The sequence below is a fragment of the Protopterus annectens genome, chromosome 3.part0 (genome assembly GCF_019279795.1).
Source record: "Protopterus annectens isolate FY-2018-M chromosome 3.part0, PAN1.0, whole genome shotgun sequence".
NCBI lineage: Eukaryota > Metazoa > Chordata > Ceratodontiformes > Protopteridae > Protopterus > Protopterus annectens.
Genome location: NC_056731.1, coordinates 195,648,450 through 195,670,620, shown reverse-complemented (window position 1 = coordinate 195,670,620; position 22,171 = coordinate 195,648,450). Strand labels below are relative to the sequence as shown.

Sequence of the window (22,171 nt, the reverse complement as noted above, 5' to 3'; positions counted from 1 at the left end):
ACAATGCTCTTTATAGACACACTCATATGTGGAAATAACTGAGTTTAGATTGTTCATTCTGGAAAACATCCATCCACAATCCCTTTTTCCCATATTTGCATATGGGATCAGGGTGTCACTTCAACAGTGACAATCACCTAGAGCCAAGGTTTACACCACCAGGTGGCTAGCCCTGCCGCAGTACTTCTTCCACACTATACATTCACATATACACTCACACCTATGGCCAATTTAGTGTGCCAAGCCACCCACTGCACGTCTTTGCAATGTGGGAGGAAACGGGAGCACCCGGAGGAAACCAATCCAAACACAGGAAGCACATGTAGACTCCACACAGAAGGCAGCCCAGCTGAAAATCAAACCAGGGACCACTTGCTGTGAGAAAATACTATCTAAAGTGCCACTGTGAGGAGCTTAAAGATCCTACAGGAGGTAATCAGAAAAATAAAACTAAAATAATAAAAAAAATGTGGCAATTAAGACTAAATGCAGTAGGATCTCCTGGTTTTGATTATGTTATTTCTTTACACTGTCCTCCAAGTTATAGGAATATAGGTATTAGTTTAGGTATCTATCAAAGTTTTTACCTCAGACATACTTCTTAGGAATTGTAGAATACAAATAATTTGGACAATTTTATGGAGGATTTTTTTACTTAGATTTTTTTAGAATCTTAATTTGTGCAGATATTTACATAGCACCTTATATATGACTTTATATGCATACACATTTATATTGAATATTTAAGGGAGTGAGGTGTCATGTGTTTGTATTTAAACAGGAAGTGATATCTGTGTATTCAGTTCTGATGAGGTCCTGCCCAAGTTACTGAATGAAAGCACTCAACAATGAATAAACACGCTCTTTGTTTTGTTACTTGGACTGTGTAATTTTTTTTTTTGTTTGGTTTTGTTTTTTTTTACAACTGGCAGTGGTCCAACTCTGCATTGGAATGTATTTATTTAGTTGTGGTACAACTTATACTAAACAAAACACCACTAAATCAAAGTATGGAATCTGGCACACAAACAAACTAATCAGCCTGGAATACTGTCCCCTGCTAGAGGATAAACTTTCATAAATTCATAGATTTTTACCAGGCTAATGACCCAGGGGCCTTTCTAAGCCTAGCCAAGTTTTCCTGAAAGAATGATGAAGTCCTGTATCTAAACAGGACATTGAGGGCCAGGTATTTATAAGTTACCTCTGTCCATATGGGATAGGGATGCCAGGCCCGGTGTAAATTTCCTATTCCCCCATCCACTAGTCTAGTTTGTGCTTAAACTGGGTAATAGATGATCTCAGCTTCACATGGCTGGGAAGCTTGTTCCATAGGAGGGGCAGTCTCTGGGACACATCTGTCTCTCCAGCATGTTCTGTTTAAATCACAGACAAAATTCAGCTCCCTAGACCTTGTCCTTCTGATACATTTTAACTTACAAATATGCAGGAGATTTGTAAGTGTTGAGTTTCTGGACGCCTTGTAAGCCAGTCATAGATCACCCCTCATCAATCTATAAGAGATTGAGTAGAGAGGAGGGGCTTTAAGGCACTCTGCATAAGGCAGGTTTGTTGCACCTTGTATTTGTTTTGTAAGGGATCTCTCAGGCTGATCTAGCTGTTCCATATGCCTGATCAAGCACATACCAAAGGGAGCACTGTACTCTATGATTGGTCTGATAAGGCAGAGTACAGTGGGATAATGACCTCTTTGGACCTAGACGCCACGCCCATACTTATTTACTGAGCAACATAAAAGGATTTCCTCACTACTGCAGTGGTTGAAAGTAAGGCTATTGTCTATGGAATATACCCAGATCCCTGACCACTGGGTCGACTCTTAGGAGCGTATTATCAATATGGTAATTAGCAGAGATGGTTGACTTCCGAAAGGGTAAAATTATGTATTTCTTAGCATTGAGTTTAATACCATGGCTTTGGCACCATTTGTTACTCAGAGATGGACCTTCTTAGGTTTAGAGGATGTTACAAGGCTATTGACCCAAGGGTCTTTACAAGTCTAGCCATTAAATCCAATATAATACTAGATGAGAGACATAGTCTATGCCCAAGGTTTTTCTAGTAAGGACTACCAACCATTCAGGCAATCCCCAGGAGAAATTTACAGTTTCCCATCCAGTTGTCCAGGATGCACTTCAACAGGATCATGGAGATATCTGCTTGATATGGAATGGAAGCCTATTCCAGAGGAGTGGCAACCGCTGAAGGATGTATCTGTCTCTCCAGCAGGTCCTGTTTATGTCGCAGGCTAGACTGAGGTCAATGGAACTGGTGACTCTAGTCCCATTTGACTTGCATATGTGCATTTCCATTAGATATGGGTCACAGATAGCCCTGTAAACCAGACAAGTAGTCTATACGCTAGTGAGTACATTGAGAGCGACTTCAGTCTGTCCATATAAGACGTGTTGGAGACACTGAATTTTCTTCATTAGAAATGTCTGAGGTCTCTGATATGATGCATACCAAAGGGAGAATTATATTCTATAATAGGCCTGATGAGGGATGAATACAGGGGAGTTACAACCTCTTTTGCTGTTGAGGAGATGCATTTGCTAATCAGGTGAGTGATGTAGAATGTCTTCCTCACCACAGCAGACATATGGTAGTCAGAGCTGAGGTCACAGTCAACTTGTGTTCCCAGGTCTCTCACTACTGAAGTGGTACTTAGGGTATTATTTTTTATTTTATAATCACCAGGGACATTGTTTTTACTGAAGGGAATGAGCACCTCCATGACCCTGTTTAAGTGAAACCTGGACTAAATGCATTTTTAGCATTTAGCTTAAGACCATAGCTTTGGCACCAATCATTGGTCTGTGTAAGCCCCTTTTGAAGTATGCTGACACTGCTATGGGGATTCAATGATCGCACCTAATTTGCAGTCATCCGCAAACTTGGTTAGCCACAGCCCCTCCATTTTGGCCTGGAAATTTTGAGAAGTATATGACAAACAAGAGGGGCCCAGCATTGACCCTTGTGGGACCCCACAGGTGACAGGTCTGCTGGTAGAGGTAAAGTCTCCCACTTTGACTTAGTGTTGTTGATCTGTGAGCCAGTTTGCAACCCAACTGACAACACGGGGGTTGATATTCAACTGGATTAGTTTGTCAATGATACCCAAATGTGGGATAGTGTCGAAGACCTTGGCCAAGTCAAGATAGGCTTTGTGCACGGCTTTGCCTTCATCTATGGCTCTGGTCACATTTTCGAAGAAGTCCACCAAGTTTAGCAGGTATGATCTGCCCTTGACAAAACCACTAGTGTCTGCAGGTTGCAATCATCTGCAAACTTAGTCAGCCATAAACCTTCAGCATTTTGTTCCATTTCAAAAAAATAGATGTCAAAAAGTAGCGGGCCCAGTACTGAGCCCTAGCAGACTCCACTAGTGACTGACCTCTTGGAGGTGGCCTCACCTATTTTGATCTCCTGGTTCCTAAGAATGAGCCACTTGGCTATCCAACGGGTGATAAAAGGGCTTATACCTAAGTTAGTGAGCTTGTCTATAATGCCTGAGTGGGATATCATATCAAAAGCCTTGGCCAGATTGAGGTAAGCTGTATGCACAGTCTTACCTTCACCCAGTGCTTTGGTGACCCTCTAAAAAAATGTCCGCCAAATTTATAGGCATGACCTTCCTTTAACAAAGCTGAATTCTAATGTGTCCACCATTTGCAGGTTACCTATGTCCTCATTTACTATGTCCATGATGATGCTTTCCTTGGCCTTACATACGAGTCTAGTAAGACTTATGGGCCTGTAGTTACCTGGATGAGTGGTTGGACCTCCTTTGTGCATGGAAATGCCAGTTGCAAAGTGATTCAAGTGGACCAAAGAGGTCATGTTTCAAGCTACTTATTAAACATTCTGGGATGTTATTGGGGCCCATCCATGCAGTGGTGTTTTTGGCCTTGGAAAGTGCATTGATGCCCTCTTCCCTAGTAATTGTTTGGGAAATGTGGCATGCAGTCCTGTGGACTATGGGGGGAGAAATCTGAGATGAACTTGTCAGCCAAAAGGTTGGCAATGGGCTCCAGTTCAGTGTGGACGATGCCATTAAGGTTTTGCACATTGTTGTGTAGTTCCCCTGGGTTTACGGACATAGCTGTAGAAATATTTGTGGTTGCTCATTGCCTGAGAAGCTGTTTTTCTTCAAATTTAGCCTTTGAAGCATTAATTAACTCTCTCAACTGCCTGTTTAGATTGGTCATGGGGCTTTTAGTATGTATTGTTAATAGTTCGGCATACACTATGGTGTCTACTGGATTTGGGGGTGCTTGGAATCTAGTCAAGGTGTTACTAAGAAGAGAGAGGTTAGCCTTGGAATAGGTCTTAAAGGTTTTTGGCTTCACTGAATTCCCCAGATTTAAAGTTTTGTTTTAAGTAATACTGCCTTATGGTCAGATCTGATGAGTGAAGACATTACATTGGGTGAGGACCCCCCCCCCGCCATGTACACGAGTATAAGGTGAAGGATGTTTATTCTCTGGGAGGAGAATGGACCAGCTGTTCCAAGATGTTGGTATTAAAGTTTAGGAATTGCTGAGCTTGTGCATTAGAAGTGGTGTAGGATTCCCAATCTTTAGAGGGGTAGTTGAGATCCCAAATGAATATCATACTGAGATGAACGGTGAGGGACTCTAGTACCTTAAGATAGGCAGTATGGGTTTCCTGGGACATGGAGGGGAACCTATAGGTTGCAAGGATATGGTACAAAACCCTGTTTATAGTGAGTTGCACATGTATGAGTTCCAGTGAGACACACTTTAATTAATCTGGATGTAAGGTTGGTTTTAATATAGATTGAGACTCCTCCATCTTTAGTTCCCTCTTGAACAGTAGCTGGTCTAAAGGTGTGAAAGGCATCATAAACTAGTATTGTTGAAGCACTCTCCATGACTTTAAACTGTGTCTCCATTGCTACACAGATGTCTACACTCTCCAGAGAGAGAGGAAAGCTTGCAGGGAATGGAGTTTCTTGTTAATACTTCTAGCATTGAGCAGTACCACCTTCAAAATTCCTTGATAGGTTCAGTTAAGTAGGTAGGTTAATCAGTATAGCATTGCCTAAAAAAGGCACTACGGGGTGCAAAAGGTCTTTGCCAATATCTGAAAGCCTAAGGAGGTTAACTTTCCATTAGGATGTATAGCTACTTGCTTAGAGCAAACAATAAGGACTTATTTACCTTTGTGAGACCACCATTTGGCCTGATCATTGGTGAAAAGACCTTTTACAAAATAGCCCCTGCATCAGAAATCAATTCCTGTAATATATTTCTAACAATCTTTTGCTTTCTTTAAACTTTAGATATTTTTAATCTTGCTTCAATACACTTTTCTTTTGCTTTGCATCCTTCTCACCTCCATTTTTACACACAGTTTATTCTCCGTTGGCATCTCTTTTACATCCTTTATCTTTCTTTTTATTGCATGTCTGGTAAACCATTTCTGTTTTCTTTATCAATGCCTTTCTGCCAAATTAGTGTTGTCCTTCTCCATATATTTTCACTTCTTATGAATCCATCATATCTCCTTTCTTCAGATGTGTCAGTGAACATATTTTTGGATTTAAAAAAGTTTATGACTGGAACCTGTATAGAAAGCTATTACAACTTTTATGAGATCTAGATTGACAAAGTAGACAGAAGACTAAGAAGCATACAGAGGATGACGGTTACAGGAAAACTACTGAGCAAAACTATAGTGATTGGTGGACTCCCTCAAAGCCTAGCACTGGGACTGAACAGCATTAATCACAGCCAGATTAAACTACCAGGAGCAATGTAAAATGATAGGTGACCCAGATCAATAAGACACTGGCATATACTGTGAGATGGAGAGACTCAAAAGACTGAGAAAGTGATTTCCTCATTGAAAACAGCACTGGTGAGGACACACCTGGATTACTGTATACAGTTCAGAAGAATTGACCAGGAAATGAAATAAAATGATAACAAATGCTCCAAATAAAGGCATTCAGAATGACAAAAGTGTCTGCCATAATTGTCAAGGTCTTCCCCTCGTAGGCGCAAAGTAAAGGGTTTGATTCCAACCGCTGGTAACTGGCAAGGCTTAAAATACCCCCTCGGGTACTTATCCTAGTATTCACCTATGAACCTGTAAAGCAGGTCTAATTCAGAGTACTAAAGACAAACATGTTTACATCTGACCTAATTACTACAAGTTCTTGCTGCCCTATCTGACAGTAGTAATTAAAGCAGTTCAAATGTCAATATTTTTGTTAGAGCTATTTGCCACCTATAATCCCCCGATGAGGAAACATACTTCTAATCTTAAGATAGCACATTGAAGGTTGTATTAACTCAAAAAAAGAGAACACAATTACTCTCCTCTTTTCCAACCTGGCATGAGCTTTGGAACAGTGTGGTTAAATATCAGGATGTGGAAGCACACTCCCTACATTCTGGTAAGTATTTGTAAATGCTACTTAATTACATATATCACAGAAGTCTATCAGGTGGAGATAAGCTTAGGTGTGGCAGACTAGATGTGACAAGTCTGCCCTCAAAAAGGTCACCCAAACTTGAAAACATGGACAGAAGGGTTCACTTATAAGGAAAGGCTAAGGATGGCATGCTCATACAAACAGATGCAAGTAGAGACAGAAAGGTTATGGTGAGGGAACACATAATTATATGTGGACACAGCAAGGGAGTGAAAAATTAAAGGGTTGACAGGAATGCTGCAAATGGCAGATTGCTGAGAATCTTTTAAGTCATATGTGACATATGTTTACAATGGCAGTTAGAACAGGTCACCACACGGGAGTGCAAATCAATGAAGAGATTAAATGGGGAATGGGAGAGATGCACAAGGATGAGATGATGGCTAGATGCTGTTGCAAGTAGGTAGTGTTAAAAAGAAGCAACACATCTTCTGCACGTTTATGATTACTTAGCTATTAAAAGCTCATTGTAATGCATACAATCAAGTGAATAAAAACCCAAAGGCACAACTAAAATTACAGGAAAAAGTATGTTAAAGGATGGATTCAACCAAAGTTGTGTTGCAAGAGTCTGCAACAAACGTTAGCATTTTTTCCTCATTCCACTTTGTTCTTCATCTTAAAAAGTTTTTAGCTGAATAAAAAAAATATTGGCTTATTAATACATTTGCAAATCTTACTATAGTAAATTAATCAGAGGTAAATAAAGTGGGGGCTTTAAGGAGCCATCTGCTTATGTACAATCATACCTTCCATTACCCCAGCTTTTAAATTGCATTTGTCAGTAAATTACAACAGCAAGACATAAATAAGGCTTGTAGAGTGTCATTCACGTGCAACACAAAACATTTCTGGTGTTAAAAAGACAATAGCGCTATTACCATCAAGCAGGCAGATGAAGGGGATGCAATGGTGGTGGTGCTGCTTGACACCAATCTCTATGAGGTAGAAACAGACAGACAATTATCAGACAAACATATACCACACACAATAGAAAACTTGGTTCTAATGTTTACATAGTACATCTATTGATTCTTAAAACAAACTTAAAATTAGGCAATTAAGTCAAGCTTTTCAGTATGTTACTGTCAGAGACCCTTTCCAACACTATGCATATATGCGTGCATGTTTGGACACACTTATGTTTTAATGAAAATACAAAATCCCTTCTATAAACTTCCAAAATACCCAGTCCTGTAAGGTATTTGTTTTCTTACCAAGTCTCTTTCAAAACGTGGAGTTATTCACACCAGAGGTCATTAGGGACAATTAAATCAAATATTAATGACACAACAAGATGTTAGATGTAGAGTACTTCAGTTAGTTCAGATGGAAGCAGAGCATTTTCATACCTTAGATACATGTGTTTTATGTGCTAGCATTTCCATTTCTACTACACAACACTCATTGGTAATATCAACATTCATAGTAAAACAAAACATTTCAATACATTTGGTTACAATTGTTTTCACAAAAATATATGCATTGTTTTGAGATATATAAAAACCCACATCAAACATTACAGACAACATCTGGAAAGATTATGGTTGTCAAGTATTATAATAAAAAGGGGAAACTTGAAGATTTGACTTCACAAAATGGTGCAAATTAAGTGCACTAACAAAAACAAAGATCGAGATTAGAAACAAGTGTGAGAGTTTTCACCACTACATGGTACTAAAGAAAGATATAATTGGAGTGGCTTTGTATGTAAAAGGAAATTATGAAGTTAAAAGAAGTAAATGTAGCACTACTATACCACTCTAACTAATAAACTTGGTTTATATCCAAATAAGGAAACTCCAGCCATCAAAACAATCAACAAATATGTACAAGTATTGAAAGTATAGTAAACGGCGTAAAAACAACAAACTACCAATAACACAACACAACACATTTTAGTAACTGGCAGTCCACTTTCATCTCACAGCAAGAGGTTTTCCGGTTCGATTCTCGGCTGGGGTGCCTTCTGTGCAGAGTCTGCATGTCCTCCCCATGTTCACGTGGGTTTCCTCCAGGTGCTCCGGTTTCCTCCCACATTCCAAACACATGCAGTAGGTGGACTGGACATTCTAAATTGGCTGTAGGTGTGAGTGTACATACAAGTGTGAGGCATGGAAGTGTGCATGCAAGTGTATAGTGTGGAAGTAGTACTGCGCCATGGCTAGCCACCCGGCAGTGTGAACCTTAGCTGTACATGATTGTCACTGTTGAAGTGACTCCTTGACCCATGTGCAAAAATGGAGAAGGGGTTGTGGATGGATGGAGTTCAAACAGTAGCTAGTAAAGCATTCTAATTACAAAAAAACCTACAGCAAACTTCTTTGAACCCCCATAAATAAAACTGCAGTACAATAGTAAAACTAAACACATTCCAAATAATCTTATATAAATAGTAACACAAAGCACATATTTTTATGCAGGTACCATTTGTACATCCACACCCCCTTACTTGTGTATAAATTTTGTGGTCACACAATAGTAGCCAAGTGAAACACCACGTCAATGGTACAAGTCAAGGAAAAAAAGCTGATTATAGGGCAAATCAAATAAATGAATAATCTGCAATAATGCACTCCTTTGACAAGACAGACAAGCAAAGTTTTAAAACCATGAATGACTCCCAGTGAACTTTGACTAACACAATGTGCATAGACCACCAAAATACAAAAATCAACTTGGACTTATTAAAACATGTTTGCATAACAATTTAGTAAACATGCTGACACAATTATTATAGCTTTTACTTTTACATGCAGACTTCAGTAGTAAGCTAGAATAATATAACATGGTAACTTGTAAATATTTATGAACATTTAAAAAACAGTATCAAATAAAAAGACAGATAATTTTGAGTAATATTTTAACAAAATATTACACTAAAGAACAAATCAAAACTGAGAAGCATAACATATCAAACTCTGAAAATTTAAAAACTCAGCTTTTCAAACATCTGTCCACTAAGTGGAAATGCTCCTGTCTTCACCCTACCTAAAACTATACAAGAATACACTGATATCCTACCTAGAACGTAAAAAGGTGAGGCAGTGCATATAGTCTACCCCACCTAAAAATGATCCAAGAACACATTGATATCCCACTTGGAATGTACCCTTGCTCTCAAAATGTCCTACAATTATTTATCTTTGCACCCCTTGTGTAAATACTGTAAACAGATTTTCTTAACTCTCTTCTCTATGTGCTTATATAATGCATTTTCTCAAATTACTCTATAAGAATAGCTTTATAAATGTATAGCCTTTTTAGAATGTGCTTATATAATGCATTTTCTCAAATTACTCTATAAGAACAGCTTTATAATTGTATAACCTTTTTAGAATAACCTTAGTGAAGTTGTATTTGACTATTTTGTAATAATAAATGTTCCTGTTGTACAAACTGGTCACCTCAATGTATTACTTATATTTTTTCATATTTTGTAATTTGTATTTTTGGAGCTTTTCTTCCCGGGCCTCCAGTGAAAACGGGTCCCCAGGGCCCAGTCGACCTCCCCGGTAATCAAACTGGAAATAAAATAAATAAATAAAATAAATAAATGTAGTGGTATTTAATATTGATCCATCGTAAACAAATTCTAGTGACGGAGCAATAAGTCATGAGTTATTAATATCATTTTACAATTTTTTGTAAGTATATTTATTACAGAAAACAAGAAGTCAATTTTTTGCTGAAAATATGACATACAAGTACATTATATTTTACTTCTGTGTCTTATTCTATTTTACTAGTAAAAACAATTGCAGAACAATGTATACTATTCTGTATCCAGTTAGAGGAATGGAAATAGGGCTGTCAGTGTGTATACTAAAGAAAGAAACCAAAACGGTGATAAGAATGGAAGGCCTAAGTTATATACAAAAACTGAGTGCCTAGCATGTGCAAAGTGACACATAAAAGAGAGATGAAGCAGAGATATAACATGTCCATATTACACTGTCAGAGGAAAATAGATGGGTGGGTGCAGGGGGGGGGGATGGTAAGGGAAGGGACGAGACATAGGAGAAACCTAAAGAAGCCTCAAAAAATTATTTAAGAAAATACACTGCTGCACAGAGAGGATGGTAGGACTCTAGAATGCACCATCAGTGGGAAGTGTGAAATGCAGTTTAACAGACAGGCTCAAATCTTCCTGGGAGAGAGGGAAGAGGGACTTGCTAATTGGAGGGCAGCTATACAGAGACTGGCTGCAGTCAAGAAAGATGGACTTGACAGAAAACGGGTCATCTAAAAGAATCTTCATATATTTATAATTAACCTTTTCTTACTTTTTTTTGAAAATATATATTTACTAAAACTTTTTCAACACATAACCAACCAACATAATGAAATTCAGTGAAGAAAAGCATGATTTGTGAATCCTTAAGAGAACAAAAGTAGTGAAACAGTTAACTGTATTTTTAAACATCTTCAAATTATTTACACAACTCTAATTTACGAGACAGTGAATATTTTCGGGTTTTCCTGAAGATTTAAGGAGATAATTTTGATATAATATTTTTAAGCAAAGCAGATGTGTCTGTAACTCATCTTGAAAAGGAGAAATGCAAATAGTCTATGCTAGCCTTTCTACTGGCTACTTACTGACCACTAATGTGTTTTGTGAATAGAAATGCTGGACTTAACTCTTTACAATAAGGAGAAGAAATTATGCTTACATATACAAGGTTATAAAGATAATAAAGATCTGAAAGAATGGAAATGAAAAAAAACAGAACTTGAAACCTAGGACATGAAAAATAATAATAAAAATAGAAGACAAAGTTTAATACACTTTCTAAAAAACGACAGTTTAAAGCTTAGGAGTTTGGTATCTTCGTAAGATTAAAAAAGTGTAACAGTAAGAAAAAACTAAATAAAAATGTAAAATTAGTGAAACAACTAAAGATTTAAAAATATACTGCTAACAACCAAACTGAAGAAAATATTACGATAGAAGAAAAAAAGAAATGCTGTACACAAAAACAGTGTTATCTGTTCACAGAAGGAGGGCAAGAACATGGAAATGCAGCTGTGCATGTTATTCACCAAAGCAGCACATCTTTTAGGTAAAACTCACCAGTGCAATAAATATGATGGTCTTCATATGATCACTAATGTAGTAGCCCTAGCTATATGAGTTGTATTGTGCTAAAGACAGAAAAGCCAGCCTGCTTCCAAAGCTTTGGGGCACCTTCCAAGTACCCAAATTTTTAGTCAACTCGAGCAGACCTGACTAAAAAAAGTCAGGTTTGGGCACAAAGCCCTTCTGAACTTTCCTGCCACTAAAGATGGTGATCTTCTCTGAAATTTCATGGATTGACAATCAGCTAATGCTATTCCAATGCTGGGCAGATAACTTGCCTTCAAAGAAAAACACTTTCACTTTTACTTTTTATGACAACAAATGCACTTTTTCTGAGAAACTTAGATATTTAAGCTAGGAAAAAAGTGCTTTAATTAACTGTCATGGGATATTTGCACTTCTAAACAAGAGTTTTACCTTTTTCCTTTTGTGGTAAAGACTTGTTAAAACAACTTAAACTGCATATATTTTGTGGAGAAAAGTACAGTTGCATAAGTCAACTTACCCTAACTGTAGATGTTTGAATGATCACTCCTGCAGTAGCCTAAGCTATGTGGTTTATATCCTGCATAGGATATAACAGCCGGCCTGCTGCTAAAGCTTCAGGGCACCATCCACACACACCCAAACCATTAGGCGGCTCAAGCTGAGCTGACTAAAAGAGAGGTTTAGGCACCATGCACTTCAGAGCTTTCATGCCAGCTGAGAGAGGGAAACTGAGCCTTGAGAGATTATTGCTAGGAAAAAAAAATCTCTACACCCTGGTTTAGAAAACACAGTACAAAAACAAGAGGGATGGAAGTATAGAGCGGCTACTGCAGCAGTAATGATTTGAACATCTACTGTTATTGTAAGCTTACTTACACAAAAGTACTATGTTTTTCATATTGATCCCTACTGCAGTAGCCTATGATATACAGGTAGATTACCATAACTTATAACAACTGAGAGGATGGAGTCTCCAGAAGCCCCTGGAGAATGGTTCTAACAAAGCCTGACCTAAACCTGTAGGAGGAATCTAGTTTACAGGCCTTTGTAAAAGTATGTACAAAGGACCAAGCTGCTACTTCCAGAATACTTTTAAAATCCACCTCTTTTCTAAAAATTTACAAATGAAGCCTGGTAGAATATGCCTTAACTCTGCCTAAAATTGTCTTGTTGGGGTAGGAAGAACAAAAAGTAACAGCCCAATACGTCCATTTGGAAATAGTCTGCTTTGACACAAGTTGACCCTTCTTACCGTCACAAGAACCGAACAACTGATTGAAAGTTCTGTCAAGACAGTACATGAGTTGTATGTGTACATCCAAGGTGTGAAGTATTTTTTCTCCCTCTTTTTTAGGTTCAAGGAAGAACCCAGTGAGACGGACAGTTTTACTTATTTACTTCTCCTTTGTTGACAGGGTTAGTCCAATTAGGTTAGTAGCCTCTGTTCAGGGGAGATCTGAGACGGTATTTATACTACTACAGGAAATGTGACTGTCCTATCAGGGAACTTCCCCTACTCTTTTCTATAGGTGTGCAGTGGGATATTTTACATCCAACTGCATTACCACCAACTCAAACAGATGTGGCTTTGGATTAGTATCTCATCTGAAGGATGGAAGGAAGTTTGGGCTAAAGTAAACCTACAATGTAAGCATAAAAGGTTGATTAATTCTCAAGGAAACCATGTCTCTGTGAAAAATGAGAAAAGGTTAACCAACCATAAAAGCTTGCAGCTGAGGTACTCTTCTTGCAGAGGTCAGAGCAACCAGTAAAAATCTTTTCCATCTTAAGAGCCTCAAGTCAGCCAGATGAGCTGGTTCAAATGTAGCAAAGTGTTACCTGCTCTAACACAACATTAAGATCCCAAAGGAGGAGCTACCAGTTTTCCTGGAGGTCTCTTTATGCAATACCCCTTTCAAAAACATTTTGACATGAGAATGCCTTAAAAGAGAGGGGATACATTGGCAGAACTAATGAAATCACTGACAAATGAACCTTGACTGTGGAGTAAGACAGGCCAAAGGAAAGTAACTCTCACAAATATTGTAAAACCAGAGGACACTAGCCCTGAATGAGTGGTGGTTATGTTGTCACCAGCTAGAAAACCTCTTCCATTTGCTAATCTATGATTTTCTAGTGCAATGCCTTCTTGTCTCCATTAGTACCTGATGTACACCTTCAGTAAACAAGCACCTGAAAGGTTTTCAGACTCCATCATCCGGGCAGCCAGTTGACGTTGTCTGTGGTCAAGATGCAACCAATGTTCTTGTGTGAGTAGATAAAGTCTTTGAAGAAGCTTGCGTTAATTGTCCCAGACCAGTTCTAAAAGAAGGGAGAACCACTATTGCCTTGGTGAGAAGGGAGTCACCACAATGAACTTGGAGGATTCTTTCTGAATCTTCAGAAGTACCCTGGATATCAGTGGAAAAGCATACTGGAACATTCCTGTCCAAAGGAAAGAAAAGGCACATCGCTTCCAGGCCTTCTTCAATGGAATCTCAGAGCAGAATTTTGCCAGCTAATTGTTCAGAAAGGAGGCAAAAAAGGTCTACTTGAACTCCCTACAAATTGATCAAATCTTGGAAGACTCCAATTTAGTTTTCGTTCATGAGGGTCTGCCTGTTGTGTTCAGGTTGTCTGCCACACAGTTTTGCTCTGACAGAATGTAGGATGCCTGTAGAATGAGATTGCATAATAAAGCTATATCCCAAGCTAGCATGGCTAATCTGCATTGGGGTTAAGAGCTTATTCCCTATTGCTTCTTTATGTACCATGTCACTGTGGTTTGTCCATAACAACTTGAAGAGATCCTAGGCACTCAACTCTCTGAATCTCTTTTGGTCCTGTGGACCAAAGGAGATTCAGGGAGTTGAGTACTCAGATAAGGGCAACCAATTTTATATTTAGGTGGGTGTGCCTGTCTTTGTTGTTCCAGATAACTTGCACCTATTCCCCTTGAACTGCTACCTTAGCAAAAATGGGCGTTGGTGCTGGGACCAAAGAAACTTTGGATAGCGTTGCATCTTTTTCATGTGGAGTCTTGTCAGAGGTGTTATAAGAATCACTGATGGCATGAGACCCTGAATACTGAGGTATTCCTTTGCAGCATCTGAAGCCGGAGTGGAAAAACTCCTGAAATGGACCAAAATATGTATCTATTTTTTACATACGGAAGAAAACTTCTTCGTACTGAGATGTCTAGCAGGTACCCCAGGAATGCAATTTTATGTGATGAAGTCAAAAATTGACTTTTGAATGTCCTCTTTGAATCCCAGCCTACATAGGAGATCTCTCAGCCAAGTGACAAGACACTTTGAAAAAGACTCTACAAAGATAAGCAAGTTGTGTAAATATGGAAAACTATGGAAACCCTGTAGCCTGTAATGGGCTATAACTGGAGCTAGACACTTTGTGAACACTCTTGGAGCAGTGGATCAAACAAGTGGTAATGCAGAGTACTGAAAATGAGATCCAGACACACAAAACCTTAAGAAACATACGAAACCTGGATGGATAGGAATGTGATATGCATTTTTTAAATCTAAGTTAGAAGAAAACTTGAATGAAGGAGTAACAGGTTGTGAAGTGAAAGCATTTTGAACATGGGCACTATCACAGACTGGTTCTGGAAAGAAAAGTCCAGAACTGGTTACCAGACATTTTCTTTCTTTGGCACTAGAAACATTCTACAAACTGTTTCTGTTACAGAGGTGTTTGGTCTAGTGGATGTGGAATAATTCCCTAGAATGGAAATATTTTTCCCACTGCCATCTGTAACTCTGCTGAATCAGTCTCAAAACCCATTTGTCCGAAATAATCAGTTGCCAAAGACAGAATGGGAGATTCAGACTTTCTGCAAAGGATAAGGGGCTATCAGGGTGGGGGTGGGGGAAACAAGGTCCCTTACATAGTCCTTTGTTCCAGGGGCTTCCTGCTTTTTTTTTGGTATTTCCCTGCCATCCTGGAAAATTTAGAGAAGGAGGGATGAAAAATATGAGAGATTCCCTGTATCATCTTACCCCTCCCATCACATTTTTGATTACCAATGCAGCAAAAGGTCCAAAAACTAAATATATTTAAAGGAGAATTTAAAATCTCATTTTTTACATCTTGTGGAATAGTTGGAGAAAACAGTCAAGCAAACCTTCTCAACACAGTACCAGTGGCAACAGTCCTAGATACATTGTCTACAGAGTCATAAACACACACATTAAACAAGTTAAGATGTGAAAAACTGGAGAAACTAAACCACAACCAAAAAGAATTTTCCTTGCAAGAAAGAACTGTTGGTAAATCTTTCCTCATTTTCACAATTAAAATAAATTATATTACAAGCCTAACAATTCAAAATTCTAAATTAAACCTGCAGAAGCATACACTTTCTTCCCAAATGTATCAATTGCTTTACCATCTTTGTCAGAAGGTGAAGGATTAGAATTAACAAAATGCTTGGCAGTAGCTGGATTAGGAAAACCTATAACTTCTGGGTCAGGTCTGAGATGAGAGTATAGAAATTTGAAAGACTGAGGAACTTTGTACATTCTCTCTGCTTTACTTTGTGTTTACCTCACAAACAAGAGATACACGGTTTGAACTGGCTAGGTTTAAAATAGTCCACAAGGATAGCTAGCCTAGTACGTAACTATGAATTTAGGTGCAGTAAACTGGCTGTCAGGGAAACCACAGACAGTGAAACACATCCTCAAATGCTGGCAGCACTAGGGGGATGGGAGGAGATTCTGAGAATTCCAGTTGTAACAATCCATAGCATTTTCTGGGGGACTAAGAAACCTCAGTTTTCTTCTTATTTAAAAACTGGCATGTTCCTCTCCAGATTCATTTTCTTGAATCTCTTCAGGAAAAGAGGATCCCTTTTTCTTTTACCAGAAACCACAAACGGCCTGTACAACACCCTAAGCCAGACTTAATGAACTACTGCTGTTCAGTGAAACTGAAGCAGGAGAAGGAACACTTTTTTTTTTTTTTACTGGAATGTTTGGACAACTAGGTTATTAATGGCAGCAACAGCTTTCCCAGGGATGGGCACAACATTCAAACTACAGAAGTAGCTCTCCCTTGCCTACTGAGGGTACCCCAACAGCTGCAGCAGACATGGCTAACTCCCAGTCCATACTGGATGTATGGGCAACACCAGAGGGAAAAAGGTGAGTGGTCTGAGGAACAAGCTTTGGCCACAGCAGTTACCCACCTGTAGCCAAAGCAAATTGCTAACCTATTGTGGTGGCAAAGTCTGTTTAGTTAACTTTTTCTTTTTGTGGCTGGAAGAAGAACCACCCATGGGTCAAGTATATTTTTCCATGGTCAAACTGAAAATGGCGTTTCTTTCCCACCGAAAGTAAAGAGCACAAGCTAGTAAAATTTTAAATGCAGTATAAAGCCAGTTTTCCAAATAAAACATGGTAAAAAGTAGTCTTAATACATTCTACCAGCCCCCAAAATAATTTAGACACAGTTTCTCCATAGAAAAACATTTTTAGAATGTTTAAATCAACTTTTAAATTGTCAAACACAGTGTGTTCCCCTTTTAAAAGAACAGCAATGTCTCATGACAGTCAAATAAAACACACATTCCTAGTTTAAAACATACTTTCTTAAATAAGTAAATTTAAATATTACAAATAATATGTGAAAGGTTTTTCCCCAAAGTAAACTTTTTTGCCCACTAATGGAACAACACAAGTCTACCACCAGTCGTTGAAAGCCCGCAGAGGAGCTCACTCTTTGGCGTCAGGAAAACTCTGAAGGGCTTGGGGCTGAAACTTGATTTTTAGTCAGCTCAAACTGACTAATGTTATGGATGATTGGAAGATGCCCTGAAGCTTTGGAATCTGGTTGGCTGTTATATCCTATGTATAACCCATAAAGCTTCTCCAAGTTATTTTACTTTTGGGGCTGGGATAAATGTTTAAACATAGTTTGTACTGGGTATTATTATGGAAAAAGTTACTATTTTTACTAATTAACTGCTTTACTAAGTACGGCTTCAAAGCTTCTACAAGAAACGAGCATCTTTTTCAGTTCAGCCATGGAACAACCTACCAGTTCCTCAATTCTACCTTCTTCCAGCCACAAAAGGAAAAACACTGCTAAGCAGCCTTTACCACCACATCTGGCTAAGAAAATGCCTCAGCCTCAAATGAGTGACTCAGCTCTGGTCAGTGTTGGCTCCTCAGGCCAATCATCTTTTTCATTGGGACTTGTTGGCATTGTCCCTACAGCCACCATGGACCAGGGAATTAGACATGTATTCTGTAGCTGAAGTGGCCTTTGCGGGTGAGAGATAGAGAGCGCACTACCATTGTTGGTCAAGGAAGAAGGGACAGAGAATGTCATTCTGCTTTGCCAGAAAGGTGTGCCCACCTTTGGAGAGTCTATTATTTCTGGTTTTCCCATTAAAAAGAAACAAACTTAAAACATATGTCTTTGCCTATCTCAGTTACCCTGGACTGAAGTCATATATTGGTCTTGGCTGCGGTTTTACTGCAGGGTATTGACCTTCAGGTATGGTTGCTTCTGGTGAAAGAAAGAGGAATTCCTCATTTTCTAAACAGACAAGCATACGATTCTCAAAATGATTGTGAAAGAAAAGATTGTGTATCATCTTCATGGAATTCTAATTCAGATTCTGAGAGGCGTGTCAGTTTTGCTAGTAATTTTGAAGGATCCTCTTTCTCAAACTATTTCTAGAATAAATTAGTTATTTCATTGGGTAAACAGGAATGTTTTTCAGTCCCTCAGAAGTATGGTTTGTTTCAACTGGAATTTCCAGAACCTACTCCCATTCCTCCTGTTCTGCCTGCCTTGGAAGATGTTTTTGTCACAGCCTGCCATTCCTTAATAGCCAGCCTACACTCCCCAAGAAAGTAGACAGACTTTAAAAAGTGATTCCTTCTTTTAAGTGTTTGTACACTCATCCCAGATCTGACCCAGCAGCAATTGCTTTAGTGAATACAGCTGCTGCTAAACATAGGGTAATCATGCTCCTTCAGACAAGGACAGGAAGGATTTTGATGCATTTGTGAAAAGAGTATATTATTCTGCAACATTTGTTTTTAGAATTCTCCAATGGGGAAAAAGATCTGTAGTTAGATCTTTCCTTGAGGTTTTCCACTCATTTCCATTTCAGCAAGGGAATTCCTCAAGATTCTGAGTCTCGTAACATCTATGATGCTCACAATAACTCCTGCAAGACTCCACATGAGAAAAACTTGATGGTTCCTGAAATATCTTTTGCCCCAGCATCAACATCTTCGGAACTCTCAAATTCCAGTTTTGGGATTTGTGGAAAGGGAAGTTTTGTGGTGGAGACCTACTTTCGCAGAATCCAGGTCCTCCCATTCTCACTTCCTGCCCAAGCACAGTCAGTCTGTCAGTCTCAACAGATGTCTCAAACTTTGCTAAGGGAGAAGAGTCTATGGAGATAAAAGTTCAGTGTGTTTAGAAAAAAATACAGACCGAAATACAAATATAAAGGGGTTGTCAGCTTTTATTAATGCTTTCAGCCCTCTCAACCATTTGTATTCTTTGGGACTTCTTCAAGCATTTGCAGGCAACATAACAGTAATGTGATGCATAAACAAGCAAGGAGGAACCAGATCTTACCGTCTGTGCAAACAAACCATGGTAGCCCAGTATACAGTTTTTTTCTGCACAATCTCACTCTACAGGCATCTTACAGTCTGTCAGAGTAAAATTACATAACATACAAGATGAGCAGGACTAGGACAGACCCTCATGAAAGGAAAATGAATCAGGGGTCTTCCAAGAATTGATCCAGCTATGGGCAGTACCTCAAACGGGGCGGCCATGGTGGTGCAGTGGTTAGCATTGTTGCCTCACAGCAAGAGGTTCTCCGGTTTGATCCTCGCTGGGGAGTCTTCTATGCGGAGTCTGCATGTCCTCCCTGTGGTCGCGTGGGTTTCCTCCAGGTGCTCCGGTTTCCTCCCACATCCCAAAGACATGCTGCAGATGGATTGGACACTCTAAATTGGCCCTAGGTGTGAGTGCGTGTGTGTGTGTGTACCTTCTGTGGAAGGTTGGGTGCTGGGCTGGCAACTCTACACTGTAAAACTCCACTGCCAATCATAAGCAGACAGGTGATCCGCTGTGGCGACCCCTAACCGGGAAAAAGCAGAAAGAAGACGAAGAAGAATGGGCAGTACCTCAAACAGGTCTATTTGCCTATGCTCTCAACAATCATTAAAATTCTGCCCCAGGACTCCATGTAAGAAGGCCTGGAAGATCAATGCTTTTTCTTTTTTCTTCCATGGACAGAAATATTTCTGTATGCTTTTCCACCCTTTCCACTAACATTCACAGTCCTGAAGATTCAGAAGAACTCTCCAAAGATCATTGTGGTAACTCTTTTCAGGCACGGGTAACAGTGATTCTCACTTCTTTGGAAAATGGTGAAAGACAATTACCACAAGCTTCCTCTTAAACTGGATTTATTCACACAAGACCAGGGGTACTTGATATGTCCCTACCCCAAACAACTATGACTGACTGCCAAGATGAAAGAGTTTTAAAACCATTTCAGCACCTTTCCTCTGAGGACATGCATCATGTATTAGTGGAGGCAAGACAACCTGCTGCTAGAAAGCCATATATTAGCAAATGGAAGAGGTTTTCTAGTTGTTGCCAACAACAGAACCACCACCCATTCATAGCCAATGTTTCTCTGGTTATATCACATTTCTTGGAGTTGCTATCCTTTGGCCTTTCCTACTTCTCAGTTAAGATTCACTTGTTGCCAATTTCAGCAGGTCTGCCCATGGATCCCCCCATTTCAATGCAACCTCACATGAAAATGTTTTGAAAGGATTGCTGAATAAGAAGCATCCTGGGAAACACGTGGCTGCTCCTTGGGATATTAAGTTTGCATTAGAAAAAACTAACACTTTTCCAGCTCATCTGGCTGGTTTGAAGGTCTTAACATGGAAAATAGTCTTACTAACTGCCCTGACCTCTGTAAGAACAGCATTTGAGTAGCAAGCTCTCATGAAAGGTTAACCTTATCTCATTTTCCACAATGATAGGGTTTCTTTAAGAACTAATCCTTCATTTATGCTTAAATTAGTATCTGTGTTTACCTTAAGTCAAGTGATCCATCTCCCTTGTCTTCTTTCTAGAACCTAAAAATAAAAGAGAAGGGATACTTCTTAGCTTGAATATCCAATAGACAATTCAAACACTATCTTGAAGGAACAAAATTTTTCAGAATGTCTGATCACTTGTTCATCCATCCATACATCTATCTTTTGTTGACTGGGTTAGTCCTACTATGCTAGTAACTTCTCTTCAGGGGAGACTCAAGATGGTATTTATTTCTACTAGGAGAAGTTTGGTCAGGATATGAGGGAGCTTCCCCTACTTCACTTTTTGCGAGGAAGAATGTTTTTGCGATCGCACTTCACATTTTTGTTCCTGGCTAGGAGGCTGCTAGGGGAAGTTGTGTAGTAATGGAGAGAGAGAGTTATTCTGTTGGTGACAGCAGTGTGGTTCTGTCAAGCAGACTGAAAACTTTGAGAAGCAAGTGGATAGTCCAAACAGTCTGCATTTAGTTGATTTTAAACTCTAGGGTTTTGAAGAAATTATTGTAACTGAAATTGCTTCTGGAGGTTTGTCCGATAAAAATCTGTTTAGTTTACTTAACAAAGGTGATCCTAGAGAGGAGTCTGAGATTTCATGATCAGATATGAATGAAAAGATTTTTGGAATGGAAAGCGATTTGGGAGAAAATGAAATGAGTCACTTGTTGGATGGACATAAGGTTAGAGGTGGGATGCAATCTGGAAAATCGTATGCTGATGCAGCTGGAAGAACAAAAGCTACTGAATAAAGAAAAAAAGGTTTGTTTGGATAAGAAAAAAGAAATAACACCGATATTTTGTGTGCTGTAATTTAGTGTTACCTGTGGATATTGAAGCAAAAGACATTATATCCTTCATTCATTTGGTGATAGAGATATTTTGTGACTTAACATTTCTGACAGAAGACTTAATGGAAAGATTTTTAATTATGAAAAAAGGTGGACTGTTTACTCATGAAATTAATTTATATTTTCCAGGCAAGGAAATTGATTTTGTTCTGATGAAATTGATTAAAATATGTTAAAAATTATTTTTCATGTATGTGTTAGTCATTTTCTTATATTGTGAAAGTTAAAGATGAGATATGGTATTTGGGATAGGAGTGGATGTTATTTTAAAATATGAAAAAGATATGATAAAGCATTTCCAAGTGTTACATATGCAGATGATAGAGGAACAATTAGATATATGGGGCAGCTGAAAACTTGTATTTTTGGGGATTTCAATCTGATAAATGACAGTACAAAAATAAGATGTAATCAATGAGGGGGAAAGGTCATATTATGAGCTTAAAAATGAATGCAGAATATGTAATACTGAAGGGCATTTTTGGTTTGATTGTAAAAAGAATAAGCAATATAATTTGTTGAGCAGGATGATGAGGAAAATGTAATGTCTGACAGCAACGAGGAAATATGGGGAAAAGGTGTTCATGAAAAAGTGGATGAAGTAAAAAAAGAGAACACAGACAAAATGTTATATTTCATAACTGTACTGTGA

The 22,171-nt window shown here is 38.7% G+C and overlaps 1 protein-coding gene across 10 annotated transcripts in view; it reads right to left on the bottom strand.

Annotated features, from left to right (window-relative positions):
• DIP2C (disco interacting protein 2 homolog C) overlaps positions 1-22,171 on the bottom strand; it is a 2,757,794-nt gene that overhangs the window by 720,168 nt on the left and 2,015,455 nt on the right. For 4 of the 10 annotated variants that reach the window (XM_044064688.1, XM_044064689.1, XM_044064692.1 and 1 more), the window contains one exon: positions 7,369-7,425. The exons of the other annotated variants lie outside the window; for them this stretch is intronic. In XM_044064688.1, coding sequence (XP_043920623.1) covers positions 7,369-7,425 — 57 coding nt within the window. The remainder of the gene's footprint in view (positions 1-7,368; positions 7,426-22,171) is intronic. 10 annotated transcript variants of the gene reach the window in all.